This window comes from Diadema setosum, chromosome 21 (assembly GCF_964275005.1).
Source record: "Diadema setosum chromosome 21, eeDiaSeto1, whole genome shotgun sequence".
Classification (NCBI taxonomy): Eukaryota; Metazoa; Echinodermata; class Echinoidea; order Diadematoida; family Diadematidae; genus Diadema; species Diadema setosum.
Genome location: NC_092705.1, coordinates 20,878,038 through 20,895,683, shown reverse-complemented (window position 1 = coordinate 20,895,683; position 17,646 = coordinate 20,878,038). Strand labels below are relative to the sequence as shown.

Genomic DNA, 17,646 nt, shown 5'->3' with positions numbered 1-17,646 from the left:
ACCTTTGACCTTTTGGCAAAAAAATTCCAAGAGAATCTGTATTGGATAATACAAGCATACACTAAGTTTCCAGAAAAAATCCTGCAGGCATTGTATAGATAAGAGAGAAATAATGACATTTTGATGAGTTGACCTCGACCTTTGACCCCTGACCTTTGACCCATGACCCCTAAATTCCCTACATGATCACTGCCAGTCAGTACATGCATATATACTAAGTTCCATGACGATACCTTCAAATATTTGAGATATGGAGAAAAAAGTGAAATTTTAACATTTTCACTTGACCTTTGACCCTTGATCTTTGACCTCATGACCCAAAGGTCTCTCTGGGGAATCTTTATTTGGTAGTTCATGCATGCACCAAGTTTCAACAAAATACCTTCAGGCATTGCATAGATATAGCGGAAATAGTGAAATTTTGAGCATTTACCTTGACCTTTTGACCTTTGACCTTGAGCATGTGCACCCAAAAGTTGATAGGCACAACTTCGCCCACTCATACATATACATGCCAAGTTTCATTAGGATACCTCTAACAGTTTTTTAGATACGCTGTCCACAAAATTGATTACGGACGGAAGGACGGACAACCCGAAAACATAATGCCTCCGGCGACACTTCGTGGCGGAGGCATAATGATCATACAGCCGACTGTGGCAATATAACCTTTACAGTTTTCTATCTTCTTTTTAAAGATATTTTCCTTGAAATGAAGTAGGGCAACATAATACATCAATTTAAAGCTTGGCATCTAAAGAATTCAGATCTGCCAAAAACCAAAAATTATTTTCCCGATATTGGGTGGCTTTCATGAGGATGCATCACTTATTACCTTGAAGATCTGGTCTCTCCTCATGAGGATGCGAGCATTATTGGTCTTTGGGTTCTTCACAATCTTGATGTCGCCGACTCCGCGTTCTTTCCAGGCTTTGGCACTGCGGTCGTAGCGGAAGAGTTTCGCACGGTGGCGGAACATCTCCTCCTCATCCTCTTCCCCTGTGGCGATCATGCCGATGTCTGGCAGCGTGATGATTGGCTCGTAGTGGGGATCGTACTCCTCTTCAGCCACGCCCAAATCATCCTTGTCAGTTGACCTGGCAGCACCTCCAAACACCGGTGCACCGGCATTGGCAAATGTGAAGGGCTTGCTTGAAGCTGGTGAGAGTGAATAAAGCAATAATGAGAGTGAAAATCAATGATGTGCTAACTCCGTCCATTGAGATGCTAAAAACACAATGTCACAGCAAAAAGTTATCTACACACAGTTCAAGAAAAGACAGGGATAGGGTAGACAAACAAATACCTACACAAACAGACAAACACCCTTCACACTCACACACACACACACACTCTGGAACATACCTTCTTTGCCAAATGCGGAGCCAAAGCCACTGGACTGATTGGCAGCCAGTGAAGCAAAGGAAATCCCACCAGCGGAGTCCCCTCCACCAAATATACCACCACTACCTGTAAGCAAACAACAAAAGTTCTCTATTACAAGCTGAAGTCACTTGCAAGGCTGTCAACATCAGCACATCAAATACTGTATACGGCATATATTTCCCAGGAATTTCATTTCGCTAATTTGGGGAGTTGGGTGCTAATCACAAATTTGACCACACACGAAAATATAAACTCAGATCCCAAAATGAATGGCATTTGCACATGTGCATTTCTCCCTTCATTACTAAACTCCACGATCATGAATTTAACCACACAAAATTGTTAGAAAATCCTGATTTGCAACAACAAAAAATAATAACAATAAAAAAATCAACCGCTAAATGAATGCTGCATACAGTAACATATTACTTATCTACAGAAAGAAAACACAGAAAACAAAAAACACACATTCTGAAGAGAGAATAATTTTGTACTTCAAAAACAGGAAACTTGCACATACCAAACATTTCAATCAAATTTCAGGGGGGAAAAAAACACACACACAAACACATTTAGGATTCAGAAATGTACTTTCTATTTCTGATGTTAAAAAAAAATAATAATAATAATAAAACTGGTATACTAGTTTATAGCTCTGTATGTGAAGTGGTTCTCAATTTTGAGTACAGCAAATAAACCATTGCAATATTTGTTTCTCATTCAGAGTAACAATATGGATCCGAGATGTACACAGAAATATATTCTTAAAGTCATGCCTGACATAAAACCGCGTTTGTGAAATGTATAAGCTCTATTTAGGTTTCTATGGATACATACTGAAGAGCTAAAATGGCATTTTAAGAACAAAACTGGATATCTCCCTCCATTGAATAATACAAAACAAAACTGAGAGAAACAAAATTGTCATGTTTCTCTTAGTTTGTTCGTTTGGTGGTTGTTGTTGTTGTTGTTGTTGTTGTTGTTGTTGTTGTTGTTGTTGTTGTTGTTGTTGTTGTTGTTGTTGTTGTTGTTGTTGTTGTTGTTGTTGTTGTTGTTGTTGTTGTTGTTGTTGTTGTTGTTGTTGTTGTTGTTGTTGTTGTTGTTGTTGTTGTTGTTGTTGTTGTTGTTGTTGTTGTTGTTGTTGTTGTTGTTGTTGTTTTGTGTGGTTTTTTTTATGTTTTTTTTTTGGTTTGTTTTTAAATGATGATCAAGGTTGGAGCTTACTTGATGGCTTGGCTGCAGCTGCCACATTCCCAAAGGAAAGGGAACCTCCAGATGCACCAAAAGCGCCTGGTTTGGAGTCTAGCAGGAACAAATGGATGGACACAGAACTATTCAATACAATTTGCTCATGAATACACATGTCTTTCATGCAAGACATAGGGAGCCACTTTACAAGCTGAAAGAACAGCAAAGATGTGCTGGTGTGCTGAATACCTGGGATCGAACAGGTGGTTTCAAAGTTTCTGAGGTTTTATGTTCTACTTCTTGTCCACAACACGGAACAGAAATCACCTGTGTCACATAACACTGAAGATGCATGGGTACTTCGTTCAACACTTGAAAATTTCTCTTTTAAAAGGTATCACCATGCAAGAACTTTGTTTTTACTGTATGACAAACACACCACTCATAAATATGTATCGCAAGTATTTTAATCTCATATGTCAACTGACACCCATAGGGGCAATATTTCTGCAATCTTCTGCTGGGTTGATGCTCTGTACGGCTCCATCACTCATAATTCCTTGGTTTTGATCTTCACAGAAATCACAGAATTCCACAAAAATTTATTTTTTATGATAAGGCAAGTGCCAAATTGTGTCTCGCCCATTTGCGTAGAAGAAATTAACGTTTTTCTAACTCCTGGAAGTTCATTGACCCGCCTATGACCTTTGACCTTGTGGTGACCTTCAACTCCCCAAGGGACATTTCCAATCCAAGTTTGGTCACAAACGGACAAAGGGATTAAATGTTATGAGCCATTTGTGAAAATAACGCTCAACGTCAACTTGATACTGACATACAGTGTATGTTAATTGTAGTAATTATTCCTCCCGCTTTCTGAAAGTGGTTAGTCAAGTGCTCTTTCATTACGCTAGAAAAGTGAAAGCATGTTGAATTTTATTTATATTTTCTTTACATTGTTGTCCACATATGATGTCATAAACTAAAGTAGTCTCCTTATCCAGTGGTTCCAACACCAAAATTTCAAAAATTCATAACTTTTGCATCGACTGTCCGATTTTCCTCAAACTTTCACCAGGGCTGCACACTGGCGCCGGTCCGACGGTCAAAGACCGGTAAAAGTCACTGTCAGACCGGTAACTTTTCAGGAAATCCACAAGTTACCGGTCCGACATGACCAGTAAAAAAACAAAAAGCATTGGCGGGGTCAGCAGAAAGAAAAAGAGCAGTCCCGATCAGGGAGAAACACAATGCAAGATATCGCACTGTTCAACAAGTTTTACGCAAGTTTTCGTTTATGTCTACCAGTGCAATTTGTACAGTAAACATATATTAGTTTTGAGCACTAGCAGTCGACCGGATTCGTGCTCGCTTGCGCATTGGCGCTGCTCACGCACTGCCATGCCATGCAATACATGCAAAACATGTACAATGTAACTGTTGAAATGCATTTAATTCACTGATCCCTGTTTTGTTTGTTCGTTTGCTTGCGATCTGCAGTCATGCCAGACAAGAAGCATTGATAGAAGCTCACGCATTTCTGAGTCATTTTACTCATGATTTTTTAAGGCAAGATCGATCCGATCCCGGCTTCGCAGCAGCGTGGCAGTTGACATGTTAGAACTAATTTACTTGTGCTGATTTTTAGAAAAAGTAAAAACATATTCGATATTCAGCGATACAGTAAATGGATCTGATTGCGTTCATTTTCATTTTACACAGTCATTTCACAAATGAATATTTTCATTCATTCAGAATGGTCTCATAATGAAGATAGGCGCAAAAAGGATCACAAAATCGGCCCATCCGTGTACTTTTTAAGAACGCATAAACAAAATGTGAAGAGATAATACAAGGGAGAAAAAAAAAAATCATGACATCATCGCAGTCCGGCTTACATATTTGAGGTAGAAATCGTCCCAAAAAGGATCATGAATTCGGCCGTGTCGTACACCTTTCAAAAGCTCATGTACGAAATGCGAAGAGATTATAGAGGAGAAAAACAAAATAAAGGACACATTTGTTGCGTGCATCATAAAAGATTACAGCCGAATAACAATTCAAGAAATCAACGCAATCCCGTTAAAATTTGAGGAAATAATAGGCGCAAAAAGGATCTTGAATTCAGTCCTGCATGCAGTGTTGGTTATCAAAAACACATGCACAAATGCGACGAGATTATCGGGAGAAAAATAAAAAAACACATTTTTACCCTTCTGGTGCTTGCATTACAAAAGATTACATCCAAAGTAATTCATGAAATCGCCACAATCCCGCTGATATTTGACATAGAAATAGGCGCTAAAAGGATCGTGAATTCGGCCGTGTAGTATACCTTGAAGAACGCATGTACGAAATGGGAAGAGATTAGCGGGAGAAAAAAAAGGACACATTTTCAACCCCTTTTGGTGCTTGCATCATAAAGATTACAGCCGAATAGTAATTCATGAAATTATCGCAATCCCGTTGAAATTTGAGGAAACAATAATAGGCGCAAAAAGAATCTCGAATTCGGCCCTGCATGCAGTGTATAATTTTGAAAACGCATGCACAAATATGAAGAGATTATCGGGAGAAAAATAAAGAACGCATTTTCAACCCTTCTGGTGCGTGTATCACAAAAGATTACAGATGAAATAATTAATGAAATATCGCAATCCCACTGATATTTGATGTAGAAAGAGGCGCTAAAAGGATTGTGAATTCGGCGTGTCGTATAGGCCTACCTTTTAAGACCGCATGTACGAAATGGGAAGAGATTATTGGGAGAAAAATACAGGACATTTTCAACCCCTTTTGGCGCGTGCATCATAAAGATTACAGCCAAATGATAATTCATAAAATCATCGCAATCCCGTAGAAGTTTGAGGAAACAATAGGCGCAAAAAGAATAAAGATTTTTGTCCGTGTCGTATATCTTTTAAGAACGCATTTACGAAATGCGAAGAGTTTATCGGGGTAAAAAATAAAGGACACATTTTCAACCCCGTTTGGCGCGTGTATCATAAAAGATTACAGCCGAAGTAATTCATGAAATCATCGCAATCCCGCTGATATTTGAGGTAGAAATCGGCACAAAAAGGATCGTGAATTCGGCCGTGTCGTATACCTTTTAAGAACGCATGTACGGAATGCGAAGAGATTATGGGGAGAAAAATACGGAACGCATTTTCAACCATTCTAGCTGGTGCGTGCATCACAAAAGATTACATCCGAAGTAATTCATGAAATCGCCACAATTCCGTTGATATTTGACGTAGAAATAGGCGCTAAAAGGATCGTGAATTCGGCCGTGTAGTATACCTTGAAGAACGCACTTACAAAATTCGAAGAGTTTATCGGGAAAAAATAAAGGACACATTTTCAACCCCTTTTGGCGCGTGCATCATAAAATATTACAGCCGTAGTAATTCATGAAATTGTCACAATACCGCTAATATTTGAGGTAGAAATGGGCGCAAAAAGGATTGCGCATTCGGCCCTGCATGTCGTGTACCTTTCAAGAATGCATGCACAAATGCGAAGAGATTATCGGGGGAAAAATAAAGAACCCCTTGTAGTGCGTGCATCGGAAAATATCACAGCTAAAATAATTCATTAAATCATCGCAATCCAACTGAGCACCAAGAGCAGGTTATGCAGCAAGTTCGTGCGCCGATGTTCAGAAAAAGTCACAAACGCATTTGATACAATCTGATTTTGTTCACTATCATTTTACACTGTAATTCACAAACAAACATTCTATTTTTTTTCTTATTTCTTTTTTGAATTTCTTGTGCAATAAATAATGCAAGTTTAAAAAAAAAAAAAAGATTAATCTGTAAAATGTACATGGGGGGGGGGGGGGTGGGGTACGTCCATAAAAAAGTCATGTAATGTTTTTTTAGGTTGTCGTTGTTGACCGGTAAATTTTCGCCTCCCTCCCCCCCCCCCCACCCCCCCCCCCCCACCCCCCCCCCCCCCCCAAAAAAAAAAGATCCTCACCCTTGGGTCTGACCACGGGAGAGGCCTCCGCTCCTCGTTGATCCCTCTTGTAGAGAGACTGGATGTCTACGTCCTCCACGCAGCCGATACATCCCTTGCAGGGAGGGGCATTTTCGTAGAGGTAGAACCCTGGTGGGAGGAGGAGCTTTTCAGCTCTGGCCTTCTGCTCCTTGGTAGGGCCAGTCATGGATACAAAGATTACATCATCATCTGCTGTGGACAAGAGCAAAGGCAATAATGATAATTATAATGAAATAAAAAGGAGTTCACTTGTTAGCATCGGGAAAGGATGTATTCTGATCAGAACGACTTGATCCTCTTCACAGCTTATCATGATAACAATCACATACATGCACACACTTTTCATTTCTACAACAATCTTTGTTAAATACACTGGACAGCAAAAGAAAGTACCCACTTCTGTCAAAGGCCCCACACAAAAATTCACCCCCTAGAAATAAACAATTTTTGTACACAGGTGTGCTACAATGCCCCTTACTAATCACATGCACATAGCAAGTGAATGTCTTCATAACAAAGAAGAACTTGACATGCAGAGCATCTTGGTCACTGAATCAAAAGTCCCACACAAAAGCACTTTTCACCATGCAAAAATGGCCACTGAATGGACAACATTTTTTAACAACCAACATTGATCCAAGCTCTGCTGGAGGAATGGACAGAACTTCCCCAGGACTACGCCAGACAGCTTCTCCAGAGCATGCGTCAGAGATGACTGGAATGTGTCCAGGCACGAGGAGGGCATACACATTATTGAAAATTGATGTTTGTGACTGCTTTTTTTCATCCTGTGACATTGGTTTTTGCGTAAAACTTGTAAGGCTCATTCTGTTACATTTTGTGACTTTTGATTCAGTGACCAAGATGCTGTGCATGTCATTTTTTTCCCCTTGTAATAAAGATAATCACTTGTATGTATGTGATTACTAATGGATATTGCAGCATACCTGTGTACAAAAATTGTTTATTTCTAGAGGGTGAATTTTTGTGTGGGTACTTTCTTCTGCTGTCCAGTGTATATTTGATATACATCCCCTATTCAGAATAAAACTACTCGAACCTCTTCAGGACTTACCATGATAACAATCACACCTTGCGCAACAAAATGTGATCTTTTGGTTCAGTTTCTGTTACCTCAGTTCTGAAGCTAAACAAATTTTGGATATTTCAGTATTTTACATTCATATGTTTTATAAAAATCTGCAACAGTGAAAAGGTACTATTCTCTCAGAAAATTGGAAATGTCACGCAATGCAAGCATTTCTAGAATCTCATAAGCAAATTGCAAGACAAATCATTTGATTTCTGTTGAAGACATTTTACTCAATCATGTAATTTGGACAACATGAACTATAACTTGATCTCCACCCAGTTTCTTTTTAATTCTTACAGAAATATATAAAAAATTTGATACATCTAAACACATGACTCATAGTTGCTGAGGAAAAAGTCTTACCATCAATTTCAGGCTTGAAGGTGACTGTCTTCGGCGAGTCAGTTGTCTTGGGCTGGGCGGAGTCTCTCGCAAGCGGGCTCTGACCCGGCTTCCTCTGTGACTGAGAGCTCTGCTCTGCCAGGGGGCTCTCTGGGTGTGTTTTGGGCGATGAGTAGAATCCCGGGTATGGGGACAGAGACCGGGAGTCCTGCACCAGACCGGGTTTGGCTGGGACCACGGCAGGAGAAGCGCCCTGCTGCGAGGTGGATGCTGATGATGCTTTGACACTTCCGGCAGGTTTGAAGACACTGGCAGTGGGAATGGTGGAGGAAGCGGATGCGGTCGTCGAGGTAACGCCAAAGGAGAACCCAGCAAAGGGAGACGTCGCTGCGGAAGTGGTCACCGGCTTGGCCAGAGAGGGCGCCGGTTTGATGGTGCTTGGCGAGAAGATGTTGAAGGTTTGGCTGGGCTTTGTGGCAGCAGTAGTGGAAGACCCAGCAGAAAAGCTTGAAAACTGTTCGGGGACAAATATGAAATTGGTCCAAAGATGAAAACATATCACCATTTGACTTTTGGATACTAACATGATTAATGCTGCTCTCATGCCTCAACATCAGCCATTGTGAATAAGAATATTGTAAAAGTTGTTATTTTTGCAAGGGTTTAATTTTTGCAAATTTCACAAATCATTGTTGAGCTGAAAATTTATCAACACAAGAAAATATCCCCACTTGATGTGCGAGCGGAGTGAACAGAAAGGCACACACGCACATACGAAAGCCTCACTTTGTCAAGCCTTGAAAACAGCATTTCCTGAAAATGTCTACATCCTACACCTTTGGAAAAAATATCTGGACATGAACAGTTCTTTATAAATAGCACAACACCAGTTGCTTGTCTTTCATTGAGCCAATTACCTGCAGCTGGGTGGAGGGCGGCTTGGCCATATTCAGTCCCTGACTCTGGCCCTGTGCAACGTTTGGCCTAAACAGTCCCTGCTGAGGCTGTGCAATGTTCTCATTGCTCCCGGATGGGGTCTTGGAGGATGGAGTCAGATTCTCTGCACCTCTTTCAGAAGTGGAGAGGCCCTTGGGCTGGGCAGCAGGGCTCGGGGAGAACATGGCTGGGCTGGACCCTTGGGACTTTGGCGGAGTCCCACTGGTGATTGAGCCTGCTTCAATTGGAAATAAAAATGAGTTTAGTGCCAATGAGTGCTAATACTCTTGTCGTAATCAACATTCATTCCTTTTCAACATTACATATGAAGCACACCAGGGCCCCGTTGCTAGAAACTTTGCGTTTAAACGCAACTTGCAACTGATTGTCACTGGCCAATCAAAATCATTGTTGCATGCATGTCTTCTTAATAGGGCAGACCCTGAGCCAATCAGAATGGTTGTTTCAAAATCAGCAATTATTTGCAATTGATTGCAACTTTCTTGCAACGGGGCCCTGAGGTGTTATGAGTGAATAATACCATACACAGACACACAGAAATCACAAAACAAACAGAACAATTCTTTTTCCTCTCTCTCATTTTCTATTCTCTCCCATCTACATAATACTATACAGAAATGTTCTTCACACAAATAAAAAAAAAAAACATTCCTCGTGTTACGGTACCTTTGAACATGAGGGTGGATTTGCCATCACTAGGCATGCCTGATGGCATACCCCTGGCCTCCCCCTCACCACCCGGTCTTAGTGAGGCATACTCCTGACCAACGTTTCTTCCACCAGCCTGGAAGTTTGACCCCACACCTGCCGCACTTCCGGCGCCCAGCGCCTGAGGTGATGGTGCACCTTGCATGGTGGCTGCACCGGCACTGCCTGAGACCAGCAGCTGCCGCTGGGAGTACGCTGAAGCTGGTTGCTGCAAGAAAAAACATTGAAAACAGCTATTCCCACCATCAAGAGGAATGAAACCCTATGAAATATAAGAACCACGAGTTAGTTATTATGGATAGTAACATATCAGTATATTATATTATACCGCGATGTCACCATGATGTCACCAGTCTTTCAGAGAGGAAAGCTAGCTTTGTAGGAAACAGTCATTCTACAGGGTGCACCTACCTTTAAGCCCTGCATGCCGGCCATCTGATCCACGCTCTGATCTTCTGGAGAACCAATAGAGGTATACATCCCATAGAGACTGTCCAGCGGAGCCCGGCCGGTGGAACGGGGCGTTGATGACCCCATGCCCGGGGTGTACATTCCCCTGTCGTATTGCTGGGCGGCATAGTAGGCAGGATTGGGCACCGGCGACGGCACCCTGTATGCCGATGGCGACGGGTACCAGGCTTGGCCACCGGGCATGGGGGAGATTGGTACCATGTGGGGGTCGTAGTATGCCCCAGACGCCAATGGGTGATAAGCAGGGTGTGGCTGGTACACACCCCTCCCTACAGCCTGCTGGACACTGGGACTGGCGCCTGGGAGCAAAAAAAAAGCGTCAAAAAAAAAACAAACAAACAAGACAAAACAAAATAAAACAAAACAAAAAGCTAACTGCAACAAACGTCAAATACACATGAGCTTTTCAAAAGAACTTTCACTGAGGAATACAGAGATCTTGATCTTGTGCATAAAACTCTAAATGCTAGGACTTATTCACAACCACCTTATTTACACACAGCGGAGTCATTCCGTCAGCTTTTGTGATGGGTTTGTTCCTACAACCATCTGTAATTTCAGTGTGATTTTAGTGTGATTCGATTTCTAGTAATGTCCAGGGATTTTCTTTTATACACTTGCAAGACTACCTCAAAATGTGTTGACAGAACAAAAATCGGAAATGTGCTTGAGATACAAGCAAGAAATTCATATTGAGGAGTCAGCTCGACTTGGGCATACTTTGACGGGCAAGCAGCTGTTGTTGGTGCTGAGGGTGTTGGTGAAGTGCAACAGGGGTCGTCTGGGCAGCTGGTGCCATGTGCGGGGCAGCTGGAGTCATGGGCGGGGCAGCTGGCATCGTGGGCGGGGCAGCTGGTGTCACAGGAGGGGCAGATGGAGCCGCGGACTGGGTGGATGAGGAAGCCCCCTGAGCTCTTGGTGGAGTGACAGCCGTTGTCGCTGCTTGCACATCGGCCTTTGCCTGTTGGATCTTCACTTCCTGGAGGTCTTTCTGTGTTTCGTAAAACAAAACAAAACTCAATCAGTCAGCATTTACATTGCATACATTTTCTTACCTGTAGTTGGTCTTCATACCTGCCAACATTTCAAGATGAAATATCTTACTCTTGGATTGCAAAAACCTTATTTTATATGTAAACTGAAGTTAAAAATCTTACTTTCGGTCAAATCTTCAGAAAATACACATGAAAGGTATATCTAAATATTTTTTAAAAATCTGATTTCTCTGACAGAAAATCTGATTTTGCTATTTTTGACGTAAAAAATCTTACTGAATCTGATAAAATCTTACTAGTTGGCAAGTATGGGTCTTAAATAAATGACCAGACAAGAATGATAATAATACAGACAAGAAGACTTTAAAAATTTACATTTTGGTTTAATCTCACATTTAGTTTACTGTAAGCCTAGAAAACAAAAGTCAAGTGACACTAAGTGGCGAGGTAGCTGCTTGCATGAACACGTAGGACCCATCAAATCAGACGACCAGCTAAATGATCAATGCTTTCAACATCATCTACCATCTATGCACATCTCACATGTGTGACAAATCTCAAAACAGTGATGCTAGACACATCACAATCACCAACATAACTACCATCAATCTATCTGCATCCATACAGACCACCAGCACGGGTGGTGATGCACTCCGTTGCCATGGAAATGATGCTGACATACCGTGAGCTGCAGGACTTGTTTCATGAGCTCCTGGTTGGATTCCAGAAGTTTCTCCTCCCTTTGCATCAGTCGCTGGTTCTGCTCGAGCAGGAAAGACTGCGACATGTTCAAGGCCCGCATCTCGGCCGCCAGACGACGAGGACTTGGCTCCGGGCTCAGCTGTAGCAGATAAAGGGCATCCAACGATGAAGAATCATAATTTGGCACATTTGACCTTCGACTTCTCTCTATTCCTTCAATATGGTCTAATATTTTCATTTGGTTGTGTCACTTTAGGTGCGATAGAATTAATGTACAGCAAATTGGAGCGAACATGAAATAACTCTGTCCCTGACAAAAGGAGGCTGTAAACAAAGAAAAAACAAACAAACAAAGGAACTTCTGGTTTTCAAAATATTGCCAATTACAAAATATTTTTGGAAATACCTTGAATAAAATTTGACTGATTTCTTTTTGTGCTATTAAAATAATATGAATGCATAAATACACAGGAATATTATATCTGTAACTGCAGTGATCTTAGATAAGATGGTAGTAGAAAATGCATTCCTATATCACTCCAAGAGCATAATCACCCATTGTTGACTTTTCATCACTCGGTGAACGTGTGATGGTCTTTGCTTTGGGTATTTCATTACCAACAATGCAAGACTCTTGAATATAAGCCTTTACACAAGTTTGAAGTCATTCCAATTCTACACTGCAAAAAAGATACAGGTAAGGAACTGCTATCTTTAAAGAATTATTGAGAGGATTTCTGAAGGGCTCATGCCTTGGTGATCACAAGAGAACATGACAAAATCAAGACGGTTCTGCTCTTATGCACATTCAAAGACTTGGCAGGACACTTCCAACTCCTACATGCATGAGGATATTTCAACTCCACCACCACCATCATCATCACTATTTTATCACTGTCTACCTTCATCATTCTAAATATCATCATCATCATCACCCTCATGATAATCACCATCATCATCACCAACACTACCATCATTACCATCATCATCATTGTAGTCATCATTACATTCATCGTTATCACCAACATCTTCATCATCATCATCATCACCATCATCATCATGATAGTATCATTGTCGGTGTCCTAGTCATCACCTGCTCAGAGTGTGTGGAGGGCGACTGTGCTCCCCTCATGGACTGGTGACCAGACATCGATCGATCCCGCGGTGGCGTCCTGGGGAACGGGGGAGATTCCCCCAGGAAGGAGCGACGGGCAGAAGCCAGGTTGGAGAGGTCTGGGGGACCCCTGTCCTCCAAGGAGGTCAGCCGCTCCAAGATGGACTCCTGCTCCTGCTCAATTTCAGCCAAGAGAGTCTGGACTTCCTCATGGAGGGGCTGGGGGTAGGTTAGAGGGAGGAGCAGAGTAGAGGGAGGGGCAGGGTAGAAGGAGAGGCAGGGTAGAGGGAGGGGCAGGGCAGAGGGAGGGGCAGGGCAGAGGGAGGGGCAGGGTAGAGGGGAGAAGCAGGGCAGAGGAAGGGGCAGGGCAGAGGGAGGGGCAGGGTAGAGGGAGGGGCAGGGTAGAGGGAGGTACAGGGCAGAGATGGACAGGGCAGAGCAGAGGGGAGGATGCAGTCAGTTAAAGCCTTATCTGGCTTACAAGTTCGAACACTGTTCATTAATTCTAATTGGGGTTTTTTCTCACTTCTACCCAAAAATGAAAGTGAGTTGTATAACATTGAATTATGAGTCAAAAAGCCAGTATTACTGCACTAATCAGACATGATAAAAAATGTCACTTGATGCTATGAGTAAGTGACGTATCTGTCGTGATGACTTCTCAGAATTTATTTGTGTGGTGAATCAATTGGGAATGGCAATTTCTATGTAACTTTACACACACACACAGGGATCTCGCCAGCGTATATCACCCTTGTCGGCCCCGACAAGCGTGCGGTTTGAAGAAGCAATTGCCGACAAGGGTAAAACTTGCCGACAAGGGTAACACCACGCGTGAACTTGCCGACAAGGGTAACTTGCTTGACGAGCTAAGTTCGGACCAATTTCTCGCCTTTTTCAGTCTTTATTATCTGGCTAGAAAAGAAGCTAGATGTTGAAAGCAGCAGCAGTTTACATACTTATACAAGCGCAAAAATTTATCTACGCAGTCACCGCACCGATCACAACAACGCGGCTCAACAGAGCGACGTACTAGCTGATACACACCACTCACATCACACACTTGCTCACTCGCATGCGCTCTGATTTGGGATCCACACACACATGCACAAGCACCCAGCCGGCCACTTACAGCTGCCTGCGTGTACAACGGTACAGTGTATTGTGAGAGGGAGAGAGAGGACGGAAAGAGAGGGTCGGAGGCCGAAGGAGGCTGAGGAAGGCTGACACGTGCTCGCTTGTTGTCACGCTTGTTGTCGGGTTACGCAAAAACAAATGATATGAAATGCATGCCCCCCTTCGCCAAAGGTTGTATTTTTTTTTTTTTTTTGGCTGCTTTGGTTTGTTTGTTAGTTTGTCTGCCTGTCTGTCTCTCTGTTCGCAAAATAAGTCAAAATTTGGGAACAGATTAGGATGAAATTTTCAGGAACAGTTACAGTTGGTTGGTAAAATGGCGCAAGGAACAGATGATTAAATTTTGATAGTGAGCAGGATTTATAATACCATCGAAATTCACCGCCAGGATCCAGGATTTTTAGACTTTGTTTCGTATATTTGAAAGGATTCGTATCAATTCTTTAGGAAGCTGGCCATCGGCAATGATGCAAAATTAGATGCGTTCAAAGCATTGCCGCAGAGAGAAAATTAACTCCATTTTTCGTTTAAAAAAAAGAAAAGAAAAAAGAACGTGCGATGGAGTAAGCAAATGCAAATTGTTATTTAGGTTTTGGTAGTTTCAGAGGGTTATTTTTTTTTTTAATCTAAAAAGCCATGCGTTCCATTTTAGCCTTTTCAATTTCCATGGATTTGTAAACGTCATTCGTGAATATTCCATTTTCCTTCTCCGGGCCGAAATTTATAGTAATTCTGTCATGATGGTCTTTCAAGTTCAACGTACGTAATGCTCCACGTGCTTCTGGGTTGGTTTGTTAAAAGGTGGGTTAGGGGGCCTTCATGGGCAGAAAATAAATGGCTGATCATTCATCAATATTCCCAGTTGGTTTACATGCTATGTACACGCTGTTTACGACTACTGAAGCAAGGTGGCAGTACGCGCGACATTCTTTATCTGACACCTGGCTTTCGTGGAAATTTCGTGGAAATTTCCACAAGCCATGATATCAAGTTTCCCCACTGCTTGAGGTCGTGCTTTTTTTTTATTCTTCATTACGAACATCAATTTTTTCAACTTGAAAAGTGTAGATAATTTGCTTCGAGGACGTGTTTCTTTCTTTTTTTTTTTTCATTGCAGCGTCGGTAACATTTTGTTTTGTTCATCGTCCGTGCATGGCAGGGGTTCATGGGAGGAGAACGATAAGAATGACTGGGGAGAAAATAAACTGAAAGAAGGAAGCATCTTTTGAGCGAGCTGTCTTTGTTTTTCTCTACACCAGCATCAGTTATCGCCACCAAGGTTCATTTTTTTTTTCGTTACTCCGACAGATTAATGATAAAATGATGCTAGATTCTTTATTCTGAAGGTTCGTTAATACAAAAATGATTAAGAAAAAATGTCCGTTCATTTCACGACGAAATCAGTTTTGTTATTTCGAACGTTCTGCCAGTGAAATTTCGGAATAAAACGACGGCACAAAACAGCGTGTTTTCGTACTCTAAGGGTCTGTTATTCCGACAGAAGTAGTTATGATGAAATAATAAATTGTAGATTCTTATTCTGAAGGTTCGTTAACCGAAAATTGAATAAAGAAAAATGTCCGTAAATTTCAAAACGAAATCAGTGCGTCATTTCAAACGTTTTGCCAGTGAAATTTTGGAATAAAACGACTGCCCCCAAACAGTTGCAGTTTTCTTACTCTGAGGGTTCGTTACTCCGACAGATTAATGAAAAAATAATGCTAGATTCCTTCTTCTGAAGGTTCGTTAATCAAAAAAAAAATGATTAAGAAAAAATGTCCGTTCATTTCACAACGAAATCAGTTTTGTTATTTCGAACGTTTCTGTCAGTGAAATTTCGGAATAAAACGACGGCACAAAACAGCGTGTTTTCGTACTCTATAAGGGTCTGTTATTCTGACAGAAATAGTAATGATGAAATAATAAATTGTAGATTCTTAATATTCTGAAGGTTCGTTAACCGAAAATTGAATAAAGAAAAATGTCCGTAAATTTCAAAACGAAATCAGTGCGTCATTTCGAACGTTTTGCCAGTGAAATTTGGAATAAAACAACTGCCCAAAAAAACAGTTGCACTTTTCTTACTCTTTGTGTTCGTTACTCCGACAGATTAATGATAAAACAATGCTATATTCCTTATTCTGAAGGTTCGTTAATCCAAAAATGATTTTAAAAAATGTCCGTTCATTTCACAACGAAATCAGTTTTGTTATTTCGAACGTTTCCGTCAGTGAAATTTCAGAATAAAACGACGGCCCCAAAACTGTTAGTTTTCTTTTACTCTGAAGGTTCGTTACTGCGAAAGAATAACGATAATACTTTAGATTCTTAATTCTGAACGATCGTTAATCGGAAAACGATAAAGAAGAAATGAAAACGGTTATAGTTTTCTTACCCTCAGGGTTCGTTACTCCGACAGAATAATGGCAAAATAATACTCTACATTCTTAATTCTGAATGATCGTTAATAGAAAAATTATAAAGGAGAAAATATTCGTTTATATCCAAACGAAATCAGTTTTGTTATTTCGAATGTTCTGCCAGTATAATTTCGGAATACAACAACGGCTCCAAAACGGTGTTTTCTTATTCTGAAGGTTTTTTATTCTGAAACAATAACGATGATAGATGATAGATTCCTTTCTGAAGGTTCGTTGATCGGAAAATAATAAAGAAAAAATGCTTGTTAATCTTCGAACGAAATCAGTTTTATTTTGAACATTCATCTGTAGTACCGACCTTTGGTGTTGTTGTTGTTTTCGATTACAAACCTTCGAAGTACTCAGTAATGAATCGTTTCATTTTATGATTAAACAAACCTTCGGAATAATGACCATCATTACATTTAAAATTGTAGGATATCTCTTTGATGTCACGGCCAAACTACCGCAGTATACCCAGAAAGGAAAGTGCAACGATGTCCCGAAAGTTCTCGATTGCTTCTCGCGCATCTGCATGCAATAGGCCTACCACGTGGTCGAGCAGACGGCGAGAAAGCAACACGGCGCGCGTTGTTGCGATGCAGAGGCGGCTAATTATTGCAACAGTGAAACAGGAAAGGCCTAAAAGAAATCGGAACCTCCACCATCGGCACCTACTTCTCTTTCATTTACCGGTATTATTTAGGAACTGCCGCTAACATAAGGTATGGAGTTTCTGCATTGTTTCTGTGAGAATATGCCCCTCACAACGTTCATTACATCTCCGTGAGAATGTCGCATTTAGTGGCATTTTAGCGGCGATTTATCTGTGTTGTATTGAGCATTAGCCAAGGCTTCCGCGCCACCCCCAGAACAGCGCGCATAAATGCCGACAAGCGTGAAGAAATTCCTGGCGAGAACCCTGACACACACACACACAGAAGAGAGAACTGTCACAAGTACAAGCTACTTATAGCAGCAACCCCACCTACACATCAGTCTAATTGTTCATAAACAGGAATACCACTTGCACTTCCTTGAGTTTTCAGGCTGTTACAATAAGAAGGGAGGGTTTTAATCCTATAATTAAAGTTTCATATGTAAATGGGTGAAGGTCTGTTTTGGCTAGAT

The 17,646-nt window shown here is 41.3% G+C and overlaps 1 protein-coding gene across 1 annotated transcript in view; it reads right to left on the bottom strand.

The window, feature by feature from the left end:
* LOC140244392 (E3 SUMO-protein ligase RanBP2-like) overlaps nt 1–17,646 on the bottom strand; it is a 79,251-nt gene that overhangs the window by 15,615 nt on the left and 45,990 nt on the right. Inside the window, exons 18-28 of the mRNA XM_072324031.1 lie at nt 12,941–13,180; nt 11,828–11,986; nt 10,871–11,141; nt 10,091–10,449; nt 9,638–9,887; nt 8,932–9,188; nt 8,036–8,528; nt 6,559–6,768; nt 2,611–2,688; nt 1,366–1,470; nt 836–1,158 (exon numbers count right to left, since the gene is read on the bottom strand). Of these exons, the coding sequence (XP_072180132.1) occupies nt 836–1,158; nt 1,366–1,470; nt 2,611–2,688; nt 6,559–6,768; nt 8,036–8,528; nt 8,932–9,188; nt 9,638–9,887; nt 10,091–10,449; nt 10,871–11,141; nt 11,828–11,986; nt 12,941–13,180 (2,745 nt within the window). The remainder of the gene's footprint in view (nt 1–835; nt 1,159–1,365; nt 1,471–2,610; nt 2,689–6,558; nt 6,769–8,035; nt 8,529–8,931; nt 9,189–9,637; nt 9,888–10,090; nt 10,450–10,870; nt 11,142–11,827; nt 11,987–12,940; nt 13,181–17,646) is intronic.